The sequence below is a fragment of the Panthera uncia genome, unplaced genomic scaffold (genome assembly GCF_023721935.1).
Source record: "Panthera uncia isolate 11264 unplaced genomic scaffold, Puncia_PCG_1.0 HiC_scaffold_1390, whole genome shotgun sequence".
Taxonomy (NCBI): Eukaryota; Metazoa; Chordata; class Mammalia; order Carnivora; family Felidae; genus Panthera; species Panthera uncia.
This window is the reverse complement of record NW_026058020.1, coordinates 5015-17117: the sequence shown is the minus strand read 5'-3', so window position 1 is coordinate 17117 and position 12103 is coordinate 5015. Positions and strand designations below refer to the sequence as shown.

General features: G+C 33.4%; 1 protein-coding gene across 2 annotated transcripts in view; it reads left to right on the top strand.

Annotated features, from left to right (window-relative positions):
* Positions 1 to 10917, top strand: part of LOC125916997 (terminal uridylyltransferase 4-like) — a 66432-nt gene extending 55515 nt beyond the window's left edge. For both annotated transcript variants that reach the window (XM_049623261.1, XM_049623260.1), the window contains 5 exons: positions 2506 to 2683; positions 4692 to 4780; positions 5866 to 5917; positions 8328 to 8397; positions 10236 to 10917. In XM_049623261.1, coding sequence (XP_049479218.1) covers positions 2506 to 2683; positions 4692 to 4780; positions 5866 to 5917; positions 8328 to 8397; positions 10236 to 10398 — 552 coding nt within the window. In that variant the 3' untranslated portion in view covers positions 10399 to 10917. The remainder of the gene's footprint in view (positions 1 to 2505; positions 2684 to 4691; positions 4781 to 5865; positions 5918 to 8327; positions 8398 to 10235) is intronic.
* Positions 10918 to 12103: the final 1186 nt, after the last annotated feature.

The window sequence follows — 12103 nt, the reverse complement described above, 5'->3', positions numbered from 1 at the left end:
TGAATCATCTTTGATTTGTCTCTCTCATCTACATCCCACATTCAAACTGTTAACAAATTCTATAGCGTTTACCTTGAAACATTATATATTCCAAATTGAGTCATTTGCACACACTCTGCTCTTTCTGTTTGGAATTTTCTTGTTTGTTTAATAGTGGAAAGCTATTACCATCCCTAGGGTTTAAATTATTTTTAATGTTTATTTTTGAGAGAGAGAGCATGAGTAGGGGAAGGGCAGAGGGGGAGACACAGAATCTGAAGCAAGCTCCAGGCTCTGAGGTGTTAGCACAGAGCCCAGTGTGGGGCTCAAACTCATGAACCCTGAGATCATGACTTGAATCAAAGTCCAATATTAACCGACTGAGACACCCAGGTGCCTCTGGGGTTTTTTTTTTTTTTTTTTTTAAACTAGTCTCCATGCCCAGTGTAGGGCTCAAATACATGATCCTGAGATCAAAAGTCCCATGTTCTCCCAACTGAATCAGTCAGGCACTTCTACTCTTTTTGTTTTAGTCTAAGTTACCACCATCTTTAACCTGGACTCTTTCCAATTTACCCTTCCTTCTTGCCCCCCACAGTCCATTCTTTTTTCATTTATCAGCCAGGACTGTTCTTTTAAAATATGTTATAACATGTGGGGGCACTTAGGTGGCTTAGTCAGTTGAGCGCCCAACTCTTGACTTTGGCTTGGGTCATGACCTCCTGGTTCGTGGGTTTGAGCCCTGCATCGGGCTCTGTGCTGATGGTGTGGAGCCTGCTTGGAATTCTCTCTGTTTCAAAATAAATAAATAAACTTAAAAAAAAAAAACAACAACATGTCATAACATGTTACTTCCTGCTCATAGCTCTTCACTGGCTTCCCAACTTAGAATAAAAGTTTAAGTCCTTATCACGTATCATAAGGTCATACAATATTTGGCTTCTAGTTAACTTTTCAGCCTCATCATTTAGTTACCTCTTTAATCACATTGATCTCTTCAAGTAACATTAGGTAGGTACTTTGTTGCCTCTTAAGTCTTTGCATTTATCATCTCTGTGTCTGAATGCTCTTCCCTCAGAAATTTAAACATTTCTGTTCTTCATTTTTAGGTTTCTGCCAAATATTACCTGCTTAGAGTTACCTTTGTCCACTTTATTCTAAAATAATACCCCCTACCCATCAAACTCGTCTCTCACCCTGTTTGATTTTTCTTCATAGCTTTATCTGACATGAATGTATATATTTATTTGTTGTCTATTTCCTCTAACTAGAATTTAACTAAAAATTTGGAAGAAAAATGAAGCTGTCTTACGGCCATGTTTGATTTTCTGTACCTTAGGTAAACTTTACTTATGTTAAGACTGAATATAGTAACAATGAATAAAATTAGGAATAGACCAGTCTTTGTTTAAGTGCAGTGTAGGGGTGGAGGAGAGCGAACAAACTACTTCTGATTTTTCAATTTGTTGGGAACTACATGTATCAAAAATAAGAGAATGTCTCTTGACTAAAATGTGGTAATAGAAAATGCCATTATTATAATATTAAAGAAATGATATGGTCTTCGTTGTGGTAAAAAAAAAAAAAAAAAGTAAAGGAAATAGGACGACATTGTGTGGATGATTTTCTTCTTTGTATTTTCCTATGTTTTATGTAGCTTTTGCAGTTAGCATGTAGTTTTTTAAAAAATCAAAATAATGGGGGCACCTGGGTGGCTCAGTTGGTTGAGTGACTCTTGGTTTCGGCTTGGGTCATGGTATCACGGTTTGTGGGTTCAAGCTTGCATCAGGCTCCATGCTGACAGTGCGGAGCCTACTTGGGATTCTCTCTCTCCCTCTATCTCTCTCTGCCCCTCCCTCACTCACTCTCTGTCTCTCAAATAAATAAACTTCAAAAAAATTTTAAAAATCAGAATAATAAATCAATCTTTAAAAATCAATATAGTCTCTCTTTAGCTTTTTGGTTTAAATTGGCTTTCAAACTTTCAGTAGAATCAGGGTTTTGGGAAACATTTTGCCTAGTATTAGATGGATAAAAGAACAGAAAGAAATCAAATGTAAATGGTATTCTGTATAACAAATGTGATGATAGTGTCTAGGATCTTTTCCTGTGACCGTTTAATCTGATATCATGTGCAGATCAGAGAGGATTCAAGACTTTCTCCTCCACCTGAAACAATCTTTTTGCTGCAGCAAAATTATCCACAGAATTATCAGCTAAGTGTTTTACTTACAGTATTTTGGCTTTGATGTAGCATTTCAGAATTTATGAAGACAGTACAGTAGAACAAGTTTTAGTTTTTAATGTTTAATAATAACCTCCCCCCAAAGACTTCTTAATCTTCCAGTACTTACAACATTTCTGTCTCTTGTTCATTTCCATATCCTCGGTGTCTTAAATTAAATCTGGCATATAGAAGGTGAATATTTGTTGAGTTAATATATTTATGTTCTTCTATCCTAAATATAAGGACATTAAAGTAGAAAAAAATTTTTTTTATGTTATTGTTAAATGTTACATTAATAGGAAAAACAGGAAGAAAGTGAGCTTCGTTCTCTGCCACCTCCTTCCCCTGCCCACTTGGCTGCTTTAAGTGTTGCAGTTATTGAATTAGCAAAAGAACACGGAATAACAGATGATGACCTCAGGGTCCGTCAGGAAATTGTGGAGGAAATGTCAAAGGTTGTAACAACATTTTTACCAGGTACAGATACGCTTTATGCTTAATTAGTAAAATTATACAACTTTTCCCCTTGCTTCTTGCTAAACTTAGTGTAAATTTCTTAATGTTTCCTTTCTGTTTGTTTCTCCCATCTTAAAAGTAGATGAATTTAATTATTTTATAAGTGAGTTTTTGGGAAATATTTCAGAAAAGTAAAATAGAGAATTATGACAAGAAGAGTTTTAAAATGTCAGATATAGGAAAATTTCTTATAGGTCAAATATTATATTTTATATTATTTTTCAGTATCTTTGACTTCTGAGTGGACATTTTAATTATATTATTTTCAGTGTGTATATTCCACCTAGTCACTGAAAAAGATTCTTATGGCCGATGGTGGGGAAAAATTAATTTACTTTAAGTAGGGTCATTACAAGTAAAATTTGCCCTTTTATTTCTTTTTGACTCTGCTCTTTCTTTACAGAAAGCTTATATTTTTGGTGTAAAGGGGAGTTGTGCCAGGTTTATTGTAGACATTTATATAAAGATTATATTTGCTTAACACTTAATACTGTTTTTGCATCAATATTGAATTTAAATAAATGTCTATTCAATAAAACTTATTTCTCACCACCAGCGGGATTTTGGACAGTTGACAAATTACAGTTTTATATAGAGCCATTTGTGAGATTTATAAGAAAATATAAAATTGAAATTAAAAAATGGAAAACATTTGCATTTCATTTTATTTCTGTAATGTGGTTTTCTACCTAAAGTACAATGAATACTAATTTAAATTATATACAGAAATAATTTACTATTTTGAGAAGAAAAATGCAGACACCTGGCTGGCTCAGTCGGTAGAGCCTGCAGCTCTTGATCTTGGGGTTGTGAGTTCGAGCCCCATGTTGTGTGTGGAGCCTACTTTAAATTTTTTTTTTTTAATGTTTAATTTTTGAAGGTGAGAGACAGAGCATGAGTGGGGGAGGGGCAGAGAGAGAGGGAGACACAGAATCCAAAGGAGGCTCCATTCTCTGAGCTGTCAGCACAGAGTCCCACATGGGGCTCGAACTCAGAAACTGTGAGATCATGACCTGAGCTGAAGTCGGGCGCTTAACCGACTGAGCCACCCAGGCGCCCCTGTGGAGCCTACTTTAAAAAAATAAGTTAAAAAATAAATAAATAAATAAATAAAAAAATAAATAAATAAATAAATAAGTAAAATATATTAAAAAATGGACAGAAATGAAGTTTTTATGATGTTAATGATTTCAGTGATTTTCAGACGTTTTGTGAACTTGAACAGTAGACTTCTATCTATACAAATGAGTATAAACTCACACTTTCTAAGAAACTGAACCTGCCTGAGTAGTCCCAATCATGTTATTTTCAACTTGCCCTCTGGTGAGATCCTTTTAAAATTTACCTTACGATGATTTTTGAATAATGTATTTGATAGTTTGAAAAATATGTAAGTTGTATGTTATTATTCCTATATATTTTGGTCTATGAAATCTTGAAAAACCACAGGGTTTTTTGTTTGTGTTTTGTTTTTTCTTGGGGGGGCGGTTTAGGTTTATAATATCAAGTGACGAGCCTTCATTTTGTATTTTTAAAGAGCATTGGCATTCAATGTCTATGATCCCTTCCCCATTTAAAGTGCTATTATCTCTTACATAAATATAAATATCTAAGAGTAAATAAATGTAGTTTATGACAGTAGCTATACCTAGGTTAGTACATTTTCACTGTTACATATTAAATATTAAACATACTTCTAGTCATTCCTAAATGAACTATTACTAATATTTTGTGTAAACACTGAACTTTTATGAGTAATTTCTTCCTTCTCTGTCCCTGAATCCCATAACTGAGAAGCATTTTTATTTTTTTGCAGATCAGTTAGAAAGGATGTCATTCTTCTATAAATGTTGTACTAGAATTGAAGACACATAATTGAAACATATGTAATTTTCCTATTATCGTTTTTAAGAAATTTCTCATATTTGCACACTATTTCATGCTTTCATATTTTTTCCTTTATTTCCAGAGTGTTCACTTAGGTTGTATGGCTCATCTCTGACTAAGTTTGCTCTGAAAAGTAGTGATGTTAATATAGATATAAAATTTCCTCCCAGGGTAAGTAATTATGAAAACACTTTTTTATGTGGTTCTTAACTAGTACTTGGTAATTTTTAGTTGATTATCTTTTTAGAGAAGGTGTAGGGGACTATAAGATTCTGGTTTATAGTGTAATTAAATGTGATTTTGGAAACTATTAGGTACTAGATATAGGTGGAATAAAAATAAGGGAGAGAAAGAAGGAAGCAGGGGAATGCAGTAAAAAGGGAAAATGCTTGTACATATTTGATGGTGTTGAATAGTTATCACTTGTAGGCAGTATAGAAAGTGAAAATAACTTTAAAATCATACTTCTGTGTTCAAGTCTTGGCTGCAATGAGCAAGTGACTTGGCCTTTTTGAGACTCAGTTTTTTAATTTCTAAAACAGGGATAATAATAACTTTTATATTAAATAAGATGCTGTATACCAAACATTTTTGTATAGTGTGCCTGGTACATTCTGGGTACTTACCATAAGTAGTAATTAGCACTGCTAACATTATTTATTTATTGACCTATGAAACATTTAAAATAGTCGGTTGACATTTTACATGTCATTGAATAATTTTAATGTTTAGGTGAAAATTAATGATTTAGGTGAAAACTTGATGTTTTAATTTCTTATCTCATACAGTTATTTACTTACCATTAGTACATGATTATTAAATACTTCAGCAACAAAGTACATACTAAACTAAGCATTTGACAAGTTTGTATTTTAAAGTAGTATTTAATCTAAGCCTTTTGACCATGCTGCCAGTTACCAGTATCTCTTAAATTTCCTATCTCAACAACTTCTCTTTGAAGGCTATTTGGCAAACTGGTTTCTTTTCTGTTTATTTTGCTGTGAAATTCCAGAATCTTTTCTCATTCTAAGAACTTATTAATTCTAGAAATATTGCTGGAAGAATAGCACTACATGATTTATTATATTCTAGTTCCATGAACAAGATATGTTACCATAAAAGTGTTTTAACTATTCTTTTTTCATTATTTTAAAATAGATTGGTTTTATTTAAATATTTAATGAAATCGAATTCTCTCTAATGTTTGCACCTTGAACTTTGAAATTAGTATATTGATTTACTTTGAATTTTTTTAGATGAATCATCCAGATCTTCTGATACAAGTGCTTGGGATTTTAAAAAAAAGTGGTGAGTTTCTTTTTTTTGTCTTTCTAAAGAAAATTCTTTGAGGGTATGTGCCCTGTGTTTTTTATATATGGCTAACCACGTTTAACACTTGTAGTAGCATATATGAGTCATTATATTACATACACTTACATATTTGTTGAGTAGGTGTGCTATAAAATTTACATGTCATTAGATAAAAAGTATATTTAAAATTGGTATGTAAAAAAGTACTGCCTATTGGGTAATTTAAAAATGTTATGGGCATTTCTTGTGTAAAAGAAGACAGAAAACCTGTAATCATTAGGAAGTCACTGATGAAGGAAGATTTAGGAGAGACTTGGGAAAAAATGTGTGCTGCATGCATTGAGTAAGTATTTTTTTTTCCACTTAAAATAGTAATTAATCATTTATATTACATCAACCAAGTCATACCTAGTATGTTTCTCATATCTTTCTTGTCTGTCTGGATTGTTTTTGATGTAAAATGGACATTCGTATAGGTAAAAATACTTTCAAAATAAAAAAGTTTTTAAATTACATCTGTCTTAAACCACCCCCTAAGTCAGGTAGTACAATATTATTTTCTTGTTTTTTTATTTATTGCTTTTCTTGTTAAAAGTAAATGCCTAAGAGCTCAGGATATGGAGCCAGACTTAACTGGGCTCAAATTTTACTTCTGCCACTTATTAGTTGTATCCTTTGACAAATTACTGAAGTGTTAATGCTTCAGTTTTCTCATTTATAAAATGGCAGTAATATAGTGTGGTTTTTTTTTTTTTTTTTTTTTTTTTCAGGTTACTTATTTTGAGAGAGAGAGAGAATACAAGCAGGGGTGGGGCAGAGAGAAGGGGGAGAGAGAATTCTAAACAGGCTCCATGCTGTCAGCCCAGAGCTGGACATGGGCCTTGAGCTTACAATCTGTGAGATCATAACCTGAGCCGAAACCAAATGTCAGATGCTTAACTGACTGAGCTACCCGGGCAGTCCAGTATAGTATCTTTTTGATGAGAAGATTGTTGGGAGGATGAAATGGGTTAAGCCACAGCTTAGAAGTGCTTGGTTTACATGCAGTGACTTCTTACTAAATTTTTGCTGCTGTGATTGTTGTTATTAATCCTATTATCATCTTAAATTTTATGAGTTACAAATATCTGGCAAAAATATTTTCAGTTTGGCTTAGAAAAGATCGCTTATTGACCCTCCTTTACCCTGTCATTGACTTCATAGTCAGCTCTAACTTCCTTCTCTCTCTCTGTTTCTCTCTCTCTCTCTCTCTTTGCCCTGTCAGCTCGCCATTATTTGTCAGCTTCTTGTTAGCCATTTTCCTGGGAAATTAGTTTTTATGAAAATAATTCGATGTAATGAATCTTGTAAAGGGATTTTAATATAGTTTTATTTCGTAATAAATACTTGCTTGTTACTGCACAAAAACTAAAGCATATTGCAGATAAGAGATAGATATAGAGCTTTTACCTCTTTAGATTCACTGGACAGTATCAGCCTAGCAAACGTATATTAAATACATGACTAGATCATCTTAAGTCACATAACATAGGTTTATAAAATTCAGTCTGATTCAAAAATTATTACCTTCTTTAAGCCTTCATTGTATTCCTTTAAGATCTCTGTCTTGTTATTTACAGGATTTGTTTATGTTTTGCAAACCCTTAATTGAGCTCTTTGTGTCTTACTAATTAATTGTCATAACCACTATGCATAATGCAATTCCTGGCATATAAATCTTCAGCACATGAATTTTTAATAAATTAATAATCCCAACAAGTACTACTAAGAGATTTTCTTTTAACTTCAGATGAAATAAATTAAACTATCTATTTTCATTAGATTGGACATTTATGTCATGGGGCCTTCCTGGGAGATGTAGAGAAAGACTTCAGAGTGGAAGTGTGCTTTACCCTCTTCTTCCTTAGGCTCTTTGATTGATTAGGGCAAACTTTTCATATAGTAACAGGAAATGGGGCCAGCAGAGTTAGCCTTTTACTTGCATGGATAACTTAAAACAACTAAATTGTCGAAGCATTGTAGGTTTTCATTTCATGACTCCTTTGGAAATAGAAGTAAGTGGTGTTTGTTGTTTGCCATGTTTTTGAAGGTTTAATCACTTTGACTAGATTATATACTTACTGGAAAATGTTCAAATTTTTAGAGATGTTAAGACCTTTCTTCTTAAGCTGATTATAATTTTTGGACAATATTTGGGACTGTGCCTGTCATTTATGATATATAGCAAATGACACCAAGAGAGGTAGGAGATTCTGTTGGGTTGATGCTTATAATGTGGAGTGTGTATTATCCCACAGAAGCAACGCAAATGATTTTTAGAAGGAAACTATCACTTAATGTTTACCATAAAGTAAATATTTGAGAGATGTTGGCAATAGCTTACTTGTTTTATTTTTTTCCTTATTAGTATTATATATAGATGTGGAATCTGATTTTCATGCCAAAGTTCCTGTTGTGGTGTGCAAAGATCGGAAAAGGTTAGTAACAATGAAAAGAAAATAGTTTTTGAAATAACAAGTAAATATACAGTGAACATTTCCAAGGCAGAAAATTTTATTTTGTTTATTTTATTTTATTTTATTTTATTTTATTTTATTTTATTATTAAAGTTTATTTATTGAGGGAGAGAATGCACACATGCGAATGTGCATGCACAGGGTAGGGACAGAGAAGGAGAGACAGAATCCTGACTTGGGGCTCTATCCCATGAACCATGAGGTCATGACCTGAGCTGAAATCAAGAGTCAGACGCTCAACTGACGGACTGACCCACCAGGCGCTCCAGAAAATTTTGTTTTAGATTTCTCCTTAGATTAATATACTATCTATTAAAAATAAAAGCTTACTAAAAGCATGTCAAAAAAAGGAGAGTTACCAATTAAACACAAAACACAGTAAGGCAGAACTTCCATTTTTTTCTCAGAGAAGTTCATTCACCCAACAGCATTGTGCATTTACTGTATGTTAGGTACTGCTTTGCTGTAAGGATACAAACATAAATAGGAAATAGCCGCTCTTCTCAAGGAGCCCACAATCTTTTAGAATCTAATTTTTAGTTCACTGAAATTGAATGAGTCACTGAAGACTAATGTTGCCTTTTTAGTCTGATGTATATAGGATTGAGAGCAAAGCACCTTTCAAAAAGGAAACTGAGATAATCCTATTTGCGATCAATGTGGGAGACATAAAAACAATACAGAAGTAATTAAGTGTTCTTTAAGTGTTCTTTTATTGAATACTAACTTGTATATCTTACATTTTAAGAGTACTATATTTTCTTATTCAAAGTTAGAAGAATCTATGGAGATCTAATTCAACTTTGTTATTTTCTAATTAAAAAATTGGAATCTGGAGGGATTAAATGATTTGGCCAGATTCACAACATTTAGAGTAAAATCAGGATCAGAATGGAAGTATTCTGACTCCTAGTGTTTTCTGTTTTTTGTTTTGTATCCACAGTGTGTCAAATTGCCTCTTTGTGGAACCTCAAATACATTCTTCTCCCTGCCACCAATATCTTTACTATAATTCCATCACTCCTTTAATATAGCTCCTATTTTCACTTACATTTAAGCATTATTTGAGGGTTCGTATGTACGTCCTTTCTAATCCAAAGTAGCATATCAGTAAAATGAAAGCTTAGATAGGAAAAATTCGAGTCAAGAAGTATAGCTGGTTACTTCAGTATTTCATTTTTTCTTTTTATCATGTGCAGAGCAAAAAGAATGAGCCAGGAAGGTATGTTACACTACTTGACAGTGATGAGATCAATGCCTTTTCTCTGTTATAAATCAAATTTTGGTGAATGTTAATGCTTCTTTGGAAATTAAATTTTTTTTTTTTATTTATTTATTTGAGAGTGCATGCGTTCACTCACAAGAGCAGGGGAGGGACAGGAAGAGAGAGAATCCTAAGTGGGCTCCGTACTGTCAGCACAGAACCTGACATGGGGCTCTGTCCCATGAACCGTGAGATCATGACTTGAACTGAAATCAAGAGTTGGATGCTTACCCACTTAGCCACCCACCAGGCACCCCTTGAAATTAATTTCTGAAGAATTTAAATACTAAGTGAGGTTGAAATTCATTTCTGAAGTACAAATGAGTATTGAAAACATCTTTACTTTTTATGGAACTCTAGTGATAGAAATGATTTGTCGTTTCCAGTTATCTCTCAATCTATTAAAATCTATTTGTTTTTATTATGACTTCCTTGGTATTAAAATACGGTGACTGGAAAGAATAACCATAGGATTTGGAATATTCTGGTTCTTAAGGTTTTAATACAGTGAAATTTGTTTCTTTCTCATTCACAGTGGTTTACTTTGTAGAGTGAGTGCAGGAAATGATATGGCATGCCTCACTACTGATTTACTTGCTGCTCTTGGCAAGGCGGAACCTGTTTTTACTCCTTTGGTGTTAGCCTTTCGCTACTGGGCTAAGGTAAGTGGAACAGAAGAAAAAAGTACTTATCTTTAAGATAACTCAGGCTTTTTCCTGTACTAACATGTAAGATAAATCATAATATATGGGGATAAAATAGTTATCTGTGCCAGACAGAAAATGATGTGGCAGGTTCTGATTATGGACATGAAAATGAAGTCTCCTAGACATACAGAGTAATTGATATATTTTATTATTCTCCTTTTATGTAGTACAGAAACATTTTCTTTCACATAACAAATGAGGCTCAAGTTTTCACCCTTAATGTAAGTTAAAGTTGTAAGATGTGGTTATGCAAGTTAATGCATAGGTTTGCAAGGTTTTTTTGTTAGCATCTTTTTTCCTGTCTCTGTCTCAGAACATTGTTCTCTTTCCTCTAAGTTACTGATAACCTACAGCAATTTCTACTCGGGTAACTGCTGAGAATCAGTTATCTGTTTCTTAAATTAGAATTAATTTTGAAAGGCTGTGGTATCCTTTGTTGTCATTTCTTTGGTATGGAGGTAAGGAGGAGTGATAAAGTCACTACCATTATCAGTCCAAAAGACTAGAGAGAGAGAGAGAGAGAGAGAGAGAGAGTTTAGCCTTTCTGAGTGTGTTCTTATCAGTATAGTATTCATCACTTGTTACAGTAGTGATGAGTATAAATTCTCAGTCTTATACAAAGAAGATGGATTAAGGGGGTGGTGGTGAAATGAGTAAATTGAGAGCAAAAACTGCTAGAGGATTCTTCTTGGAATTTTTTTGTTTGGACTCTGATAAGAGGATTGAACTCAGGATTGGGGCAGAACCAGCTGGTTGAGTAAGGAGGAGCAGTCAGAATTCTAAGGTTGGGGTTTTTTCAACTCAAGACCTTTGTGTTTGCTGTTCTCTTCATCTAGAATGTTCTTACTCCACATACCCAGCATGGTTACTTTTTTCCTTTTTTCAAATTTTTGCTTAAATTTTACCTTGTCAGGGTTCCCTGACAAGGGAAACCATATATAAAATAGCATTGCCTTCATCATTCTCCCTGTCTTTACCCTGCTTTATTTTTTTCATAACACTTACTACTACCTGCCATACATATATTTATTTGTTTGTGATCTGTTTTCTTCCATGAAATTGTGAAGTCTGTGAGGACAACACTAGTAACCAAGGTTTCTCAGAGTGTGGGATGAGACTGGTACATGAAGCATAGCTATCATTCAGGAAACTCAGTGTACCAACTCTGGGAAGGTTAGTGGCTTCATAAGGGATGAAAGTGTAAACAGTAGCCCCTTGGATAATATTTCTTAACTATGTCCTAAGTTTAGTTATTAGAAAATAGTTTCCGTTTTCTTAAGATATTCTTTTATTCAACTAAGGTAGACTGTGTGAGAAGAATATGAATGATATTCATACAAGTTACTTTCATTTGGAAAAAAAAAATGTAGTCTGTTAACTTTGTTTCCTAAAGCTCTTAGAAGATTTCTCAAACTTCTGTTGATTCTGAATGTACTAGTCAATGAAGTACACTAAAAAAATGCAGTATGAAGCTGGTTAAGAGTGGCTCTTTTCTATTAGATCCAACAGAACAGTGTGCCTGATTTTTGGCGGTTGTGTTGGTTGCAAAGAGCTTTTTTTCATGGTTTTCATTTGCTGAGTTTATTGTAAGAAACCTAGAAATAATTCATGGTGTATTTTTTCTCTCAAAGACTTTTTTTAAAACAGCTTTATTTATCTTGAGGTTTTAAGCCACATTGTACATTTTATAATAAAG